General features: G+C 35.6%; 2 protein-coding genes across 3 annotated transcripts; both read left to right on the plus strand.

The window, feature by feature from the left end:
- Positions 1-307: 307 nt before the first annotated feature.
- Positions 308-9424, plus strand: LOC129876215 (uncharacterized). Its single transcript, XM_055951580.1, has 11 exons — positions 308-553; positions 2308-2349; positions 2478-2622; positions 3352-3581; positions 3859-3916; positions 5006-5083; positions 5211-5299; positions 6756-6837; positions 7702-7890; positions 7995-8143; positions 8940-9424. The coding sequence occupies exons 1-10, from the start codon at positions 393-395 to the stop codon at positions 8139-8141; spliced, it is 1221 nt and encodes a 406-aa protein (XP_055807555.1). The 5' UTR covers positions 308-392; the 3' UTR covers positions 8142-8143; positions 8940-9424.
- A 1522-nt stretch (positions 9425-10946) lies between these two features.
- On the plus strand, positions 10947-18214 carry LOC129876972 (glutamyl-tRNA(Gln) amidotransferase subunit A, chloroplastic/mitochondrial). Of its 2 annotated transcripts, XM_055952446.1 has the most exons (10): positions 10947-11519; positions 12425-12736; positions 14626-14805; positions 14902-14996; positions 15642-15717; positions 15876-15953; positions 16405-16498; positions 16629-16678; positions 16817-16930; positions 17736-18214. In XM_055952446.1, exons 1-10 carry the CDS (start codon positions 11025-11027, stop codon positions 17826-17828), a joined length of 1587 nt encoding a protein of 528 aa, XP_055808421.1. In that variant the 5' UTR covers positions 10947-11024; the 3' UTR covers positions 17829-18214. The 2 variants fall into 2 exon arrangements, with proteins under 2 accessions (XP_055808421.1, XP_055808422.1); XM_055952447.1 differs by lacking the exon at positions 12425-12736.
- The last annotated feature ends 200 nt before the right edge of the window (positions 18215-18414 follow it).

The raw sequence follows: 18414 nt of genomic DNA on the forward strand, positions 1-18414 counted from the left end.
AGCATGGCCAAGATCAAGAATATAAAAATTCAATATAAATTGTATTTTTTCATAAAAAAATTAAAATACACACACATATATATACAAATTTAATTTTTAAAATATGTATATATAAAGTCGGTTTGGTTCGGGTTTTTCGGTTTTTTTTAGACTTGAAACCAAAACCAAACCAAATATAGTCGGTTTTTAAATTTAAAAACCAAACCAAATCAAACCAAATAAATGTCGGTTTTTTTTCCGATTTGGTTTGGTTATCGATTTGGTTCGGTTTTTTGATTTTTCGTGTTCAGCCCTAGTGCCAAGTAAATTGCGAAAGGGGAATTTAGTGACTATTTCACAATTGGCCAATTGTCTTCTTTCTCCAATTCTCTTGAAAAATCTGAGATGGAAGAATGAGCTTATTGAAAATGGATTCCACTATGAAATCCAGATTTCTATTGTGCTTTCTTCTTTTCTCTACTTGTCTGAGCTATGGGATCGCATCAAGTTCATCTTCGACCACTACGATGCATACGAACAATTGGGCTGTTTTGGTCTGCACTTCTCGTTTCTGGTAACTTTTTTCCGTTTTTTTTCCCATAAAGAAATATGGGTTTTGCTTTGAGAGTTGGGTTCTTAGCAATTTATTGTTAGATGTGTGGTGGGTTTAGGCTGGTAGGGAAATCAGTGTACGGGTATTCAAAGAACCGTCGTGATGTAGCTTGTGATCCAGTCTTAGTAGATTAATGATAGAAATTTTGAATGTATTTGTTGAATTAAGTTTAATTGTATCGGAATGATGTCTGGAGAAGTCATATAGTCGACCCTAGCATGTCTGGGATTAAGGCATAGTTGATTGATTGGATATTGAAAAAAATGCAATTTAGGAATGGGGAATCAAGTAATGCATCTCTAAATGGCAATTTTCTAGAGTAAATGTGTATGTGATTGTGTGGTAATTTAGGATGACTTTAAAGAAAGGTGCCTATTGAAGAACTAATGGTGGTATGATGGCAAGCTTTTAACTGGGTTTAACCTTGATTTGAGATATTATGAATTTCTAAACCAGTTGTTAATTAAGAGGCTCTACGTGTGCAAGAGCAAGATTCTTACTTTTTAGTTGTTACACTTAAAGTTTAACAATAGACACTGGCATCCTTGTACATGATTTTAAGAGTCTCTAAGATTTGGCATGTCAATCTTGAGGATAGAGTTCTCTAGAAAATGGTCATTTACACAAAATATGACATGGATTCATCTTGGATCACAAGATCCCCTTCTCCACCTCTTGGCTTATGTGTGTGGAAGCATCTCAGAGCCCTTTTGGAGCTATTTTGGGCACAATGCTCCTTCAAAGTAGGTGATAGTAGAAAGATTAGATTTTGGCAAGACTCGTGGCTTGCCCCCCCCCCCCCCCCCCCCTTATGAACAGATTCTCTGTCCTTTTTAGAAATGCATCCAACCAACATTCATATCAGGGGTGGTTCATTCCATATAGGAGAAACCTCAATGATTTTTTGCTTTTGATGAATCAGCTGAACGCTCTCCCTCCTCTGATCTCTCAACCTGATTCCATCATCTGGAAACACTCTCACAATGAAATCTTCTCTCTGAATAGATGTTATGCGGCCTTGACTAACCCCTCTCCGTCCATGTATCCTTGGCCTTGGAGGATTTTATGGAAGAATCTGACTCCATACAAAATCATATGTTTCTCTTGGATTATAGCTCATGGAAGATGCCTCACCATTGACAAGCTTCAAAAGAGGTCATCAATCTATGTAACAGATGCTATCTTTGTGAAAAGGAAGCGGAAGAAATGAATCACCTCTTTTTACATTGCAAGTTTACTCAACAGATTGGGCATCTCTTTTTAATTACTTTGGGCTTGGAGTGGTGCACGCCCAAAAACACCGTCGACTTCTTGTTATCTTGGCATAAACTGGATTTATCCAAATCATCCAGGAGCATTTAGAAGACGATTCACGTGGTAATTTGTTGAGTCATATGGCGAGAGAGGAATGATAGAGTTTCTGAAGACAAGAAGGAATACATTATTAATCTTAAGCTTAGGTGTATATCCTTGTTTAGTTTTGGTTCAACAAAGCTCTGAATTATATTTTGGATCTGGAGGCAATTGTTGACTTTCTTAGCTCTTTACCACATTGTGAAGTTCTCGTGTGGGTGTTTTTTTTCATCAGAACTTTAATACTGTTTTTTGCTATACATCAATAAAATACTTACTTTGCTGATCCCAAAAAAAGAACTTTTACCATTAAGAAGACTCTATGTAGCAAGACTCTTGACTTATTGTTTTTCAATCTTCAGGTTTAATTACAGACACATGGCTAACACTTTGTCTTTATACAGGTAGGAATCTTACTTTTTTAAGCATTATCATGATCATCATAGATTATCTTTGTTTTCCTTGTGTGTTTCCCATTTCTGAGATTCATTAACTGTATTCTAATTTCTTTCTATTTGTTTGTTGAAATTAGAACCGTAAAACGATTAGGCATACCTGATGAAAGAATTATTCTGATGTTGGCTGATGATATGGCTTGCAATGCTCGTAATAAATACCCTGCACAGGTCTTCAACAATGAAAATCACAGGCTGAACCTTTATGGAGATAATGTTGAGGTGTGTAAATTCTTCCTCTCTCTTGTGGCTTTCTGTAGTTATCCCAAATCGAATGATAGTTCTGTGAGACATTCTGTTTTATTGACATCTAATCTAGCATTATCAAGGTTAGCTGTTAGTATCATGATCAAGTACCTAGTAATGGATAGTTATGGTAATCGCTTAAATTTGAGGATTGATAATGAAAGGAAGGCAGCATGGAAGACCGCATCATCGTGTCTTTTCTGGGTATATGGAATGAACAGAATAGGAGATTGTTTAACAATAACGAGAAATTGTAAAAACAATTAAGTGATTTTTTTTAAACTATATTTTTGGTGTAAGGAGAAACTGTCATGCTGTATGGATAGTTGGTCAAACATGTGGAAGATGTTAAATGACTCAAGCATAGTCACTTACACATCATGTACATATATTTGACACCAATTTGGTTTTTATTAATCTTGTTACTCGTGAAAAAGAAAAGTTCAATGTTTTTAATCTCAGAAAGTTTCAGTATTTTAAACAATTTTAAGTCTGTTCTGTCGATATTTTTCTCCTAGGACCTTTGTAGATTAAATGTTTGAACAAAATAATTTCTTAATTTTACTTATATATATACATACACACATATATATAGACACGCGCACACACACTTCAAACTGGTTTCCATATGAGTTTAACAGAATTAAAGTTGTTTTATTATCTATTTAATGTAGTGTTCTAATCTTAAAAGCTTCTAAATATCAGGTAGATTATCGAGGTTATGAAGTAACAGTTGAAAATTTTTTGAGGGTGCTGACTGGCCGTCATGAAACAGCTGTTCCAAGATCAAAACGTCTTCTTAGTGATGAAGGAAGCCACATACTTCTGTACATGACAGGGCATGGCGGAGATGAGTTTTTAAAATTTCAGGATTCAGAAGAGCTTCAAAGTCATGATTTAGCTGATGCAGTGAAACAAATGAAAGAAAAGCGTAGGTAAAGAAATTGGCCTTCATTTTCCATTGTATGTCAATGTTGTCTTGTTAAACAATAACATTGATTATGATGCAGCTTTGGCTTAGGAATCATCTAATTTGTCGTCTCCCATTTTAAACTGATAAGGGCCTGCTGGATTTGTATGAACCTTAGCACTCTGTTTGGTGCCCTGGCATTTGTGCACATGACTCCTTGTTGGTTGTATCATATTGATGGATAGTTCCTTTGCCGGTCCTCTGCAATGACACTTTGTCATGTCTCCATTGTTCAATTTCAGATTCAAGGAGCTGCTTATAATGGTTGACACTTGCCAAGCCGCTACTCTTTTCTCGCAGGTGACTTTTGCCGTTTTATCATTAATGTCTTGTTTTTCTAACAAAATGTCCAATGATATATTTCTACTTCATGTTCTTGCAGCATCCCAATATAGTTGGTCTATATCAATTACCATGGGAAGTATTCAGTCTAATGTACCAATGTTGGTCCAATCTCCTATTATTCTTGAGTATATGATAAAGAAACTAATTGTGGTTTTATGTTGCTTGGTCTCCTTTTGAATTGTTTTTTGCTTTTGTTTCGTTAATTAAGTTATCTGTAAGTATCTCTGGGTAAGTTTTAAATGCTCGACACCTCCTATCCTTCAAAGTGCCAAATAATTTGACCTTCCCAAGTTTAGTGGTTAGGAGTGCCTATCTTCACCTGCAATATATTTGCATGGCGTGACTTAAGGATGGTAAAGCTAAATCTTTTTGAAGACCGTCCTTGATGCAATAAAACTCTGTTGAAGGCGTGGTTAATTTATCATTTCATTGCAAATTAATACACAGAGGATCAATATTCATAATTGGGCTGGAAAATTTGAATAAGTTTTTGCTCCTGAATGTGCTAAAATATCTTAGAATACTGAATGCTTATAAGTTGCTGAAAAGAATCAGTTGCTGACAGAATTTGAAATTCTGTTTCCCAACCATTTGGGACACAACATGTCCAAAACTTTCTGAGAAATGCCCATATTTCAATGCTTTTGAGATCAGAGTTGCATGGTTGGGTTCTTGAGAGACATCTGTAGTAATTAAGTTAGGGTTGCATGCTTTCTTTAATTAAAAAATGGTTTAAGTTTGATGACAGCTGGCTCTGAACCTGATAAAAGTTAATGAGGAAAGACCAGCTCTTAGCTATATTGGAGTAATGCTTATAATTGGAAAGTTTCAGATTCCGTGCGTTTATCTTACAATTTTTCTCAGTACCTTTATAACCATCTGAAATCTCATTTGTTCTCTTATTTCCATTTCTACTCTTTATGGGATGCCTTCTTTTCATTCCCCACAAAAGGGGTTAGGTTGTCTTTTTTAAATCAGGGCCACTTGATGCATAAGATGTTCTTACTTGGATTTTAGTAGAACTGAAATATATTTGCCTTGTAGCTTCAATCACCTGGCGTATTGACAATTGGGAGTAGCATGAAAGGGGAAAATTCGTACTCGCATCACTTGGATGCTGATGTAAGTGTTAACTTAATGAAAATGCCTCATTTGAAATGCTTATTATTTCCACAAGGGAGACGAATATGTTCTCCTCGTATTCAGAAAATTGTGTGGTTTTTCATCCTCCTTCCCTTCTCTGGTACAGGTTGGCGTCTCAGTTATAGATCGATTCACATTTTATACTCTTGCATTTTTTGAGAGGGTGAACATGTATGATAATGCTTCGTTGGGCAGGTAATTGTATTTCACAGATGTAGGTGTAATACTGGGTGTTTTTCTTGATATTGTAGAATGTAAGTCACTTTTCTTGAAAATTATTGATTGTATCACTATTGACATCAAATTCCAATTATCCACTACTTGTTTGCTTTACATTTTTTACTGTAATTAAGGCTATACAAGCAGTGTAGTCAAAGGCGCGCTTTAAGCGCCCTTGAACCCTGAAGCAAGGCTCAAAACGTATTGAGTGCTTCGCCTCGCTGTATGTGCGCCTCAGTGTCGTCATCAAGGTTCTAAGGCAAATTTTTCTTTGTCCATGAGCCTCTTCTTAAGAAGTGACACCAAAACAATTGATATTTCACTTTATCATAATTTGTTTTCAATTACTTTGGTCATATATTTGTCATTCATGTTTATAATTAATAGTCTTGGACTTAACATATATATTTGTATTTTTTTCTCCCTTTGCGCCTTTTTTCATTAAAGCCCACGTTTTATTTGCTCTTTGTGCTTAAAGCCTCAATGGACCTTAGAGCTTTTTTACGCTTTTCGCCTATGATAACAATGTATACAAGTGCAAAAGTCTTGTATATATGCTTCAAACGGGTGGATTATTCATGTCTGGAGATTAGACTGCGTAACTCACACCCAGCCTTCTTTTCACCACATATGACTTTGTAGCATGAATTGCTTCATTGTAATTTGCATAGAAAGGTAACAGAGAAAGAGGGTATCTTTTTTGAAGATGCAAACCAAAGAAGAAACAGGAATGATTTTGCGATGGCCATGGATCAGTTATGGGTTTCACTTGATAATAAAAATGCATAATATGGTCGTTCAATTGAGAATCGTGGATAATTCAGAAAATTTTGAAGGATGAATGTCTGGCTGTTCAAGGGTTTGACTGTGGCCTTGCCCATACGGATTTTTAAAAATCAAGTGGAAAGAGTCAGAAAATCAAGTGGGGAGAGTCTTATTCAAGGATTTTAGATATCTATATTAAGTATGCACCTTATTAGGCAGGTTTTGGAATTTACCTTATACTTAGGAATGCTGCTTGGATTATTGAAGTCTTTTAGGCAGACCTTGGAACTGTATATAGGCAACTGTTATAAAGGGGTATTCTGATGATAATTGACTTGCCTGGTTCATGTCTTCGATAACCTACCTGCTCAATTCATACATGTCATATGGACTCTACAGCAAGGTCAGACCAAAAGTAGATGCAGAATACTTGGTCTAGTTTGGAAAGGATAGCTGTCATTGGGTACTTGACTACAGTTAATCCCCACTGTTGCATAGACTATGCCTCATGGATTCTAAAGCTTCTGCATGCCTATCGTCCTCTTTTTCCTCTCTTGTCGCTCTCTTATTCAGAAGATGATTTGTGTTTAGATTGTTGTTCCAAACTATGTATGTTTGTCAATGTGCACTCTTTTTGATAGAATCTCCTTTCTCTTTTTCCTGTCAGTCTTTTCAGTTCATATAATCCAAATACGCTGATGTCAACTGCATATTATCGAACAGATCTATACCCTCGTCGACTAGAAGAGGTACATAGTTAAAAATTATTTTTATGTTTGTTTCTATGCCGTTCAACCTTCCTCTCCCTCCCCCGAAGAAAAGGAAACAAATGGAAAAAAACCTCAACGGAAAAGAAGAAAGAGAAAAGTAAAGGACTTAGTCGAGATGGGTTAAACTAGATGTAAGGAAAAGTTGCACTTCTGTGGTGCATTTGATGTACAGTTGATTTGCAAGAAGTTTAAGATGTTAGCTTGAATTGCATGATGGTTTTTTAGTAGTAGAAGAAATTTCCAACATAGTTATAAAAAGTTTAGTTTGATAGGAACCTACTCTTCATCTAAATGCTGTGCACTTCATTTCTTTTAGTTACGTACCATGAGGGTTAACTGGTGTCAGAAAACTTGCTTTAGTATGTAGAAATAAAGTATAAAAAAGGTGCTAAAAAGGTCCAAATAGCACAAAAAAAGGGCAGCCCGGTGCACTAAAGCTCCCGCTATGCGCGGGGTCCGGGGAAGGGCCCGACCACAAGGGTCTATTGTACGCAGCCTTGCCTTGCATTTCTGCCAGAGGCTGTTTCCAAGGCTTGAACCCGTGACCTCCTGGTCACATGGCAGCAACTTTACCAGTTACTCCAAGGCTCCCCTCCAAGGTCCAAATAGCACAGAATTCTACAAATCCTTATTACCTTTTTATGTTCAAGATTGTAACAACAGATTGAGACTAACGAGTTTTCAATTTAGATGATTGCCTGATATGGTACTTCTGCAAAACAATTACCTTGTTGGTTTTTGTCACATATTGGGGAAGGGGAATTTGATCTTGGTACTTTGAACTGTAGTGATATTATTCTGAAACTGAAACAGTCAATGACATCTTTACTCTGTCATTGATAGGTACCCGTGACAAACTTTTTTGGTTCAGTCATGGAGACGATACACACTGATTCCGCATATAAAGCATTCACTAGCAAAGACTTCAAAAAGTTTACATTAGAAATGCCTCTTCAGCAGTCCAGCCAAGACTTGCGACGAACACTAGCAAGTTCAGATGTTCAGTATCCAACTAGTGACTCAAATGTTGAGGTCAGTGTTAATTGACGCCTCTTTATAAGCTCTTTGTAAACTTATTAAGTTATTGCCAACCCAATTTAGAAGAAAACAAAGTTTGATTTGGAATGATGCTACAGGATCCACAAAATTCTTGTCCTTTCACAAATTTTTGGATTTCTATGCATGGTAAAATGACCAAGGTTGAGGGTATTGATAGCTGGGTGAACTATGGCTTGTTTTTGATGTTTCCAATGGTGGCAATGTCTTCTTGGCTCTCATCTTGAAGGTAAAAAAAAACCCTCCTTTCTGCTTCATATTCTCTTTGATGAGTAGACTAAATATCAGTGGTAGCAGAAAGGGATTAAATTCTCAGTTACAAGGTCTAAACAAAGTTGTGTCACAACTATAGAACTGTTTGTTTATCCACCATCTCTTTTACGTATCTACTCCTATCACGTGGACTCCAAAAATTACACAAGAAATAAGAAGATATTAGAGGTGTGAAAAACAGTACTTTCCACTCCTTCTGAGGCTTCTTTATCCGAACTGTCTGTTTAAGAGCAGGGGGGATTAATGCCAGATTCCGGTCCTCTCTTTGTTGTTTCTTTTCAGCTTCTAACATGCCGGCAATTGGTTAGTATATTCAGGCATCACAGAGCTGTGCATCATGGTAACAGTGGAGCCATATGTGGTTAGCATCCAGTCTATTATAGTTGCAAAGGAAGCACCTGCTCGTGTAGTTGTAGTCTCTTCAGTTGTGCTAGGATAAACCGTCTCCTTCCTGATTTAGGCTAGGACCTTCTTTTATCATGATGGTGTTCAGACTAGCTTTAACACACCTCGACTATTCCACCAAGTACTTACTACCTCCCACTTTCTTCCATCAAGGTTAGGCAGATGAAAGCACCTAGTGTTTTCCCTTGTCTTCCATGGTTCTCATACCACCTTAGTGACCACTATGCCACACACTTGAGTGATGATTTGTGCTAGGATCTTAATCTGCATCTATTTTCTGTTCTTCCAATCTGTATAGTTTCTACATTTCTCTTTTGGTTTTCTTGACATTTGAACTCTCTTTTCAGTCTCAGAAGTGGACACAAGACATCAAATGGATACTCTAAAGGAACCCTATGGTCCTGCATTGTTTCATTTCCATGTTTGTTGGGAACGTTGGCGCGGTGGAAGGTGTTCTATCTCACCAAAAATACGCGAGCTACTAGTTGAGGCGCCTCCTTTGCACTGTAAAATAGAAATTACAGTAAATCATTGTCAAATAGTGCAAAGTAGAAATTCTTCGTAAGTTCTCTGATTTGGAAGACATCAAATAGCTGAGCTATTACACTTTATTAGTTTGTATTTCATTTAAACTCTAGGTAGAAGTGACACTATTTGATTCCAAATTTAGGTTTAGCTTAGCTTTTTCATTCTTTAACAATGATAGGTTTTTTGAAAATTCAGCCCCAAGTATTATCGAACAAATAAATTTGGATCCATCGGGTCTGGGAGGTGGTCTAATATCCACATAGTACAGTATTGAAAACTTCGATTCGGTAATTTTGATTTTCAATTTTCTAAAAATGCTATCCCATATCAAATTAATTCGGTACATTTTAGTATTTCTAAATTCAATTTAGGTTTTTTGCGGCACCGTATACTCATAACCATAATTTATTCGACTTCAATTTATATATATTCAAATAATAGAGAATTATGACTTTGATTTTTCTAGAAACGTCTCAATTATATCATACTACCATCTTATACATGTATAAATTTTCAAAAGAAAGTATAAGTAATTCTCTTCCTTAAATCAATTACTCAAAAAAAAAAAATTCAATCAAGATAAAATAGTCAAAATTTCAATGTCTAAGCAATTAGTTTTGTACTAATACGAGTCTACATATTTATAAGTATTATCATATGTATACGAATTGTAAATATAAGTATATAACTAAATACTTAGGTACACTATTCGGTATTAGAACTTATTTTGATTCGATCAGTCTATTCTATGAAATTTCGACTTAGGTCGGAGTATGGACAGGAAAAAAAAACAATGTTGATTGACATAAAGCCTCTGGGATGAAATTCCCTACCAAATGAGTCTAGCTAGCATTTACTTATTCATATTCTACTTGACACATTAGAAGAGCTTACCTACAAATATCTCAACGTGATTTTGCTCCTTTTCCACAATATTCATCTCCACTACAAACAGAATAATGAGAATCTCGTAAATCTTTCCATACACCATTTTAAAAAAGAATTCATATCAAATACGATACTATATAGTATTAAAATATCAAAAACACAATATAAAAAACGAAAAAGGGTTAAAATGCCCTTAAACTATGTGAAATGAATAAAAATATTATTTGTTTATAGTTTGGTCCAAAAATGTCCTTACCGTCAATACTTTGGTTCAAAAATACTTTTATTGTTATTTAACGGGTCAAAAATGTCCCTTTTCAAATAAATATATTATTTATTTTCTTTTCGAACACATTTTTTTCCTAATAATATTTCTTTTATTAGTAAATGTTTATTCTACTTCAATTAGAAAAAAAAATTAAAAATCTTATTTTATTATAATTATTTGAATAAAAAATTAATGATGGATTTATTATGATCTTATATATATGATATATATTATCCGTTAAAACTTAGAATATATGAAATTATTCTACTTTAATTGATAAAATGAAATTAAGAAGAAAAAAAATAGTTTCCTATATTTTTATTACTTAAAGTGGTTTAAAAGGAAAGAAAACAAGAATAGAGTTCCTTAAAAGTAATATTTTTATAACGAACAATTTTTTTAAAAAAGAAAATATATACATATTTGTTCGGAAAAAGATATTTTTTTACCCATTTTGCAACAATAAAGACATTTTTGGATCAAATTATCAACAACAAGGATATTTCTGGACAAAAATATTGACAACTAAGATATTTTTAGATCAAACTATAAACGAAGAATATTTTTATTTATTTTAAATAATTTAAAAATATTTTTAATCTTTTTTTCGTATAAAAAAATTAATTTTAATATGATAATTCGATATCAAAGCCCAACCCACCCAACCAAACAATCCCCTCCTTAAAATGGATAAACCCTGTTAAAAGAAAAATCTTCATCTCCTTCACTCACCATTAGCACACTGGAAATGCTATCTTCAGTTCAAACTCCTCGTCTTCTCCGTTTCCAATCCTTCTCTCTCAAATGCCTCCACACCCACCCCACCCCCTCCCCACCCCCACTTTCCCAAATCCTCACAATCCGTAAATCCCTTTTATCCCGTGAAATCTCAGCCGTTGATCTCGCCGGAACATTCTTGAACCGGTTACGCAATACCGAACCCCACCTCAAGAGCTTTCTGTATGTATCCGAAGTTGTATTGAAGGAAGCTGAGGAGATTGATAGGAAGATTGCGGAGAATGAGGAATTAGGTCCTCTTGCTGGGGTTTTGGTTGGGGTTAAGGATAATATTTGTACTTTTGATATGCCATCAACTGCAGGGTCAAAGATTTTGGAAAATTATCGACCCCCTTTTGATGCTACTGCTGTTGGGAAGATGAAAAAGTGTGGTGCCATTGTTATTGGGAAAACGAATATGGATGAATTTGGTATGGGGAGTACTACTGAAGGCTCTGCTTATCAGGTGTGTGTGTGTGTGTTTTTTTCTCATTTTGCTTCGAGTTTAGGAATTGTTATTTACAGAAGAAATGAGTATTCCCAAGATTTTATTTTGGTTGACATTTTCGAAATGCATTAAGGGTTGTATAGTTTATGGACTAGATATGTATGATAATGATTCCGATAGGAATTTGAATTGGTAATGCAAAGTTCTATACTCAAAAGCAAAACATTGTATTGACTAAAGCAGAATTCTGTGCTGGGATATCTTTTGATTATTCATCAAACTTAGCGAGCCCCATGTTTCTCGAAATGCACATGAGTTATACTTTGAAATTGGGCGAACATGAAATTTTGAATCTTCTGTGTGGACTGTTTTACAGTTTGCAACAAGTTGAGTAGCCTAGTGTTCAATGAAGTGGGTTGAGAATCAGGAGGTCTCAGGTTTGAATCCTAACGGGTTCTTTATGTTTGTCCAAGCCTTGATGGTTAGAGTTACCTGATACGTAGGTGGGAGGTAACAGGTACCCTGGAATTAGTCGTAATTAAGGTGCGCACAAGTGTCCCCTGCGTATGGAAAAAAAATAGTTGTGCTTGAATATTTTCTTGTCCGGCGGCTTAAGGTCTGCTTATGGACTTGAGTTAGGGAAATAACTTAAATTCTAATTTGTGGGCAAAAACAATTTCAAGTTTTCATTTTTCCTGTTTAATGGAAATAAAGTTTCCATCTTTATCTCTCCAGCCTCATTTATTTGGGGATTCTGAATTGAATATATCTAGGTGTATGCATTAGAAGGGATAGAGTGAATGCCCTACCATGTTGAATATGTGAGTAATGTATGGCATAAGTGTAGTTAAAGAATCTGTTCAAACGAGTCCAGTTTGTAACTTAACATGGTTTACTCAGGTGATGCATCTTGGTATTATTAGGTGACAGCAAATCCTTGGGATTTGTCCCGGGTACCAGGTGGTTCATCTGGGGGCTCAGCTGCTGCTGTTTCTGCTAGACAATGTATGGTATCATTGGGAAGTGATACTGGTGGAAGTGTTAGGCAACCGGCATCTTTCTGTGGTGTTGTTGGTCTGAAGCCAACATATGGGCGTGTCTCCAGATACGGACTTGTGGCATATGCTTCATCTCTAGATGTTATTGGTTGTTTTGGCTCATCAGTTGCCGATGCAGGCATTCTCCTTCATGCAATTTCTGGTCACGACAAGTTTGACGCAACAAGTAACAAGAAAGTAAGCTTCCTATACAAGTTTTTTTTTCCTTTCTGATAAGGTCGTGAATTCTTCAACAAGCTCCAAGAAAGTACTAAATCCAGTACAAAATAATGGATTTGTTCAATCCTACCTCATAAGGGGATCAAACAAGTCCATAGCTTATCATACTAGTTAACAATTTATTCTTTCAACCAAAACACTAAGTTCTGAATGCATCTATATTTAGACAGGCAATAAAAGATAATTTATAGTTAAATAAATATCTATAACTTCTTTTAACTTACAAATTTCATTTTTCTTAAAAATTTCGTGCCTTAATAAATTGAGACGGAAGGAGTAACAATTGAGTCTTTCTTTCCATCAAAACATGTACTACTCCTTTCTAGCTGTACTGTCCATGTAATGCAACGGGGAATGGTCTTCCACATCTTTTTCTGTCTCTTTCTGATGGTCTGTGTGTGTCAGCAGTCAGCTGCATAAGAGGCTTCTAAACCTCTGTGGCATCACCCAATAAACACCAAAAACATTTTCAAAAAATAAAGTCCAAATCTGCCTATCTGATCACAATGCAAAAATAAGTTGCTCACTGCTTCAGAAGAGTTTTCACCCCAAAAAAAGGTATCTGGTGCATCAGCTGATTCCTTTTCTCTGCGACATATTTTGAGACTTGAGTAAGACGTGCATCATGGGCACTTTGGGTGGTGCTATGGTCTTCCATAATATTTTCCAAGGCCAGTGTTTATCAACATTCCCACAACTTTCCTGCAACAAGTTATAACATGACGTACCAGAGAACAATCCATCACCGTATCTGAGAATCCTCCTGATGTTCAATTGACTTCACCTCCTGATGTTTCTGCAGGAAAGGACCCATCTCAGTAAATTTTCCTTCTTTTAAAACTTTATGAGGAGAGCTAACAGTTTTTGGTTTCTAGAACTCGTTTTTCCCATATTTATTAACAATGACATTCTTCCAAGTTCTATTTTTAGTCTGTACAAGCACTTTTCTTGCTGTACTTCATGACTCCTCCTAGATCATTTTTCTATTTTAAAAAGAGGAAGAGAATATCATCTCTATCAAGTTCTGTTCATTTTGACACAGTTGATCTGCTATGTTCAGAATGAATACGAAGAAGATTGACATACAATGCCAGAGAGTTAGTTCTATGTTATTAGTGAGTGGCTGGGCAGGTTGGGCTAGTACCTTACCTGCTGATTGCTTGTTGGTGTATATTAGAACGGATTGATGATACTGAGACCCTGTTACAATTCATTGAATCTTTTGTATAGATGGTCAGAGCTTTACATTTTTTTATTGTTCTTTTTTTTCAACCATTGAAGACCCAAAACGTTGGGGATTCATCTAAGTTAACAAAAATAAATGTTAGAGTTAGCAACAATATTATTAACTCATAATAAAATAAAGAACTAATTAAAGTAAAGAACTGAAGAGAAAGGGGCATTCTCTGGCTCATTTCTGCTTCTGTTGCTGCCGCTATGTTCAAATTGGACTCTTCTAAGTCCAAAATCCCAATTTCTTAGTCCTTTGGGACTGCCCCTGCGACCTGCTACTGCTCATGGATTTTAACCCAACAATATTAGCTTCCCTTTCAACTACTTGATAGAGGTTGACTCGAAGAGAGATCGAATGCAAGGATGGGGAGTCCAACGGACTCAAACAAGAGAGCTTTGCACTTTTTGGGTTCTGTTTTGCGTACTTTTTGAAATACAGAACTTTCTTAGTGCTATCTTTTGACATCAATAATGAAAAAATGAGTAGCTGGGGTGGCGTAATATGATCCGATTCAAGTCTAATGAGAGTTTGTTCGCATTTCCTTTTATATATTGTCTGCTAGTGGTATATATTTATAGGTTTGCTTTAATTATTTGACAACATTACTTTTCAGGAAGTTCCCGACTTTGCTTCCCAATTTATTGCAAGAGATCATTTGGACTGCAAACCTCTGAAAGGACTGAGAGTTGGTCTAATCCGTGAAACCATTGAAGATGGTGTTGACCCGGACGTAATTTCTTCAATCCGTGGTGCTGCTAGTCATCTTGAAGATCTTGGATGCACTGTCAGTGAGGTATTCTTCATTTTCAGTATTTATGACCCTCGTGTTGACTTTACCATATTCTTTGGCATTCCTTATTTGAATTATTTGGAATTTTGTTTTTTGCAGGTCTCTTTGCCATCCTTCTCTCTTGGATTGCCAGCTTACTATATCCTGGCTTCATCTGAATCTTCTTCGAATTTGTCCCGTTATGATGGTGTCAGGTAATGGAGCGAAGAATTATTCTCAAACTATATATATATATATATATATATATATATATATATATATATATAAATTCTCAGAAAATGCAGCGGAGATTTTATTTTTTGCATCTGACCTTTCCTTTCCATTCCTCAGAGCAAATATAAACATAATCCTAGAAAATGATAGATGAACTCTTTGGATATTTGTATATTTGGCTACCAGCATAGCTTTTATGCTGATGAATATACTGTACCATTATCAAAAAAATACAAGTACATAACAATAGTACCATCTTCACTTCTGATATTTCTTAGGATTCCTCAGCTCTAACCCTCAGTTTTGGTAGCTAAATTGAAGGAGGATAACTAAGTAATTTCTTGTTAATTCCAACCATTTAAAGAGAATAGAAAGCAGTGGGGAGTACCCATGATGAGTTCGGATGGATATATTCTTTTAATTACTCCATACTAGTTGCAAGAGCGAAGAATTTACTGCCATTTTGCTAAGAGAACCAACCATAATTTAGACAGAAGATGTAATTGCGGAGACTGCCTTACATTAGTAACGATAAACTGTCAATAAACTTTCAAAATGTTAAACCTCATAATGTTTGCTCAATTTTTTATGAAGAGCCAAGGAATAATGTGGTGTCAAAAATGCAGGTATGGGAAACAAGTTGTTGCTGATGAGCTGAACTCCCTATATGGGGAATCCCGTGCCGGAGGCTTAGGTTCTGAGGTACTAAGGGAAAAAAAAATTCTGTGTAAAGTAGTTCTATAATTGTTACATCTAAAAGGGGTCTCCTGCTTCCCTTTCTCATAATCTTTGCATGCAAGCTGGCCCCAACACATGGTCAAAAAGAACTATTGGACTGACTGTATTAAATATTTTTTCAGGTGAAAATGAGAATCCTAATGGGGACATATGCTCTGTCTGCTGGTTATTATGATGCATATTACAAGCGAGCCCAGCAGGTTGTACATCTATGTCCTCAGAATAGTCCAAGTCCTCATAGCTATTAGAGTTAAAAGTGCAAACGCTTTCTTGATATTCTCATGCATCTTTAGATACTTGATACTAATATAAGCCAATCAGAACTAAGTAAATATTCAATCACTTCAATGATTCTCTTTTATATCTCTGGATAAATGATTATACAAGACATTCTTCACGTCAGTTATTCATTGTGTCTCTTAACCGTTAAGTTCTAGATCCAAAAAATTTGTCAAGCTGAGTTTGGATCATGTGTCTATGTGGCAGTTAGAACTAACTGTTTGGTTGATCCATCTATTAGACTTTTTGCTACTCTCATCATCTCACAATGATTCACATTTTAATGAGTTACGTAACCCCAATTTACGAGTGCTTTGATAAGTTCTTGCTTATCTTAATTCTTCAAGATGTTAAAGAGTGAGTCTGTTCCAGGTTAGGACTTTGGTAAGGGAAAGCTTCAAGGCAGCATTAGATGAGAACGATATTTTGATTTCACCTGCTGCACCATCAGCAGCTTACAAAATTGGTACACTTCTTTTAGCTTTCGCGTTTACTGATGAATCTACTTTGCAGTCTTGCTTAAATACCTTTTTTGTCCCAAGATCCTTCTATTGAAAGGCGATGCTAACTCTCACTATGACATGTGAAATTTACAGGTGAAAAGAAGAACGATCCGTTGTCAATGTATGCTGGTGATATTATGACTGTAAGTAGTTTTTCTTTTTGCTTCTTACATTTCTCTTGGTGATTTTCTTTCTTATTTTCCCTTCTATTCAGATGATGATGAACTTGTTCAGTCTATTTTCTGGTCTCTTCAATTGATGATTATTTTTATCATCGGCAGGTCAATGTCAACTTAGCTGGTCTTCCAGCATTAGTTCTCCCTTGTGGGTTTGTTGATAGCAGTGATGTGTTCCTTCCCGTTGGTATTCAGATGATTGGTGCTGCATTTGAAGAGGTGAGTTTCAGTACTCCAACTATTTCCAGTGTTAAGCAAAAAAAAGGATATTTGAGTGTGGGATAGTTTGAGTTATCTAGATATCTCTTTTGAGAAAAGTTAGAAAGATCTGTAAAAGAGGGGTGATAAAGCTACTTAGCTTGAAAATGGAATCGAGTTAAACTGGAGCATCTTTAAAAGAGGTGTGGAATATATTCGCTTTTTGTATGACTGTAAAAAAGAAAAATGGAAACTATGAAAGCACCAAGCGTTCAAATTTAATGCTAGCAAAACTGAAGTAGAATATAATTAGAAAGGAAATGAAAACACCAAGGAGTTTAGAGTGCAGTGAAGGATATGTTTGTCTATATTACAACAACAACAACAACAACAACAACCCAGTGAAATCCCACAACATGGGGTCTGGGGAGGGTAGAATGTACGCAGACCTTACTCCTACCAAGGTAGGACGGCTGTTTCCTGGAGACCCTCGGCTCAGTAAAAGCATAAATGCATAAAAAAATGTTAGATAAGAATAGAAAATTAAAAGCTTTATGAGAAAAACAACAAACAAATAACAAATAGATAACAAATAAATACAAATAAATAAAGACTAATAACAAATAACGATTAAATAAATAATGAAAGCGTCACAGGTAAAGTTTGTCTATATTCTGAAGAGATTTTTAAAATCATTTTAATCTTGTCTCACATGGTTTCTAGCTATGTTGCTCGAACTCTCCAAAAATGTTGTTGTATCCTCCAAAGTGCGCTTGCTTGTTTGTTTCTAAAGTTCTTCATATTTTACATACTAAATTGAATGCAGGAGAAGTTGCTTAAGGTAGGGCATATCTTTGAGCAGACACTGCAAGGCTGCTCTTTTATTCCTCCTCTAGTAGCTGATGAATTGGCATGCTAGTTGTGAATTCTTACGCAGTTATGTTCCAGTTAACCAATGTAACGATTTCATGAAAAGTGCTCGCGAAATAGCTATGGTGAAAGCTCTGAGCTGACAGCAAGACGGATGCATCTATCTGGTATCAAATGTTCCACCATTCTTTCTGGGCTCGTGCCACTGTTTCCAAACGAATCGTTACGTTCAGAAAACTTTCTTGTGCTTGATTTGTTTTAGGAGAATTGGCGTATAAAAATATGCTCCAATTGAAAATTCAAAACAACTCTCAATATCTGAGATACTTGTAGCTTTATTGCAAGCAATTCTTTTTTGTAAATTAGCATGCATCAATTTTGACACTTTGATGTATACATTTATTTCATATTTATTTTCTGGAAAGTTGTTTTCAAGTTTTTTTCCCGGGGTGGTCTTTAATATTTGCATTTGCTGTTTATTTAATGAAAATTTTACCGGCCTAAGTACTCTTATCTATGACTTTATTTTGCAAAGCATATAAGTTTAGAGAATATTTGTCTTGTTTGGCATAAGTTCCGTAGAAATTAACTTATTTGGTTTAAGTTGTGTAGTATCTAATTTCTTTGGCATAAGT

Source organism: Solanum dulcamara, chromosome 12 (genome assembly GCF_947179165.1).
Source record: "Solanum dulcamara chromosome 12, daSolDulc1.2, whole genome shotgun sequence".
Taxonomy (NCBI): domain Eukaryota; kingdom Viridiplantae; phylum Streptophyta; class Magnoliopsida; order Solanales; family Solanaceae; genus Solanum; species Solanum dulcamara.

Coding starts and splice junctions, on each gene's coding strand:
- LOC129876215 (XM_055951580.1), top strand. CDS start 393: ATGAGCTTATTGAAAATGGATTCCACTATGAAATCCAGATTTCTATTG. Junction 2,623..3,351: donor TTTATGGAGATAATGTTGAG/GTGTGTAAATTC, acceptor TCTAAATATCAG/GTAGATTATCGAGGTTATGA. Junction 5,300..6,755: donor GATAATGCTTCGTTGGGCAG/GTAATTGTATTT, acceptor TTTTCCTGTCAG/TCTTTTCAGTTCATATAATC.
- LOC129876972 (XM_055952446.1), top strand. CDS start 11,025: ATGCTATCTTCAGTTCAAACTCCTCGTCTTCTCCGTTTCCAATCCTTC. Junction 14,806..14,901: donor TTGGATGCACTGTCAGTGAG/GTATTCTTCATT, acceptor TGTTTTTTGCAG/GTCTCTTTGCCATCCTTCTC. Junction 15,954..16,404: donor ATTACAAGCGAGCCCAGCAG/GTTGTACATCTA, acceptor AGTCTGTTCCAG/GTTAGGACTTTGGTAAGGGA.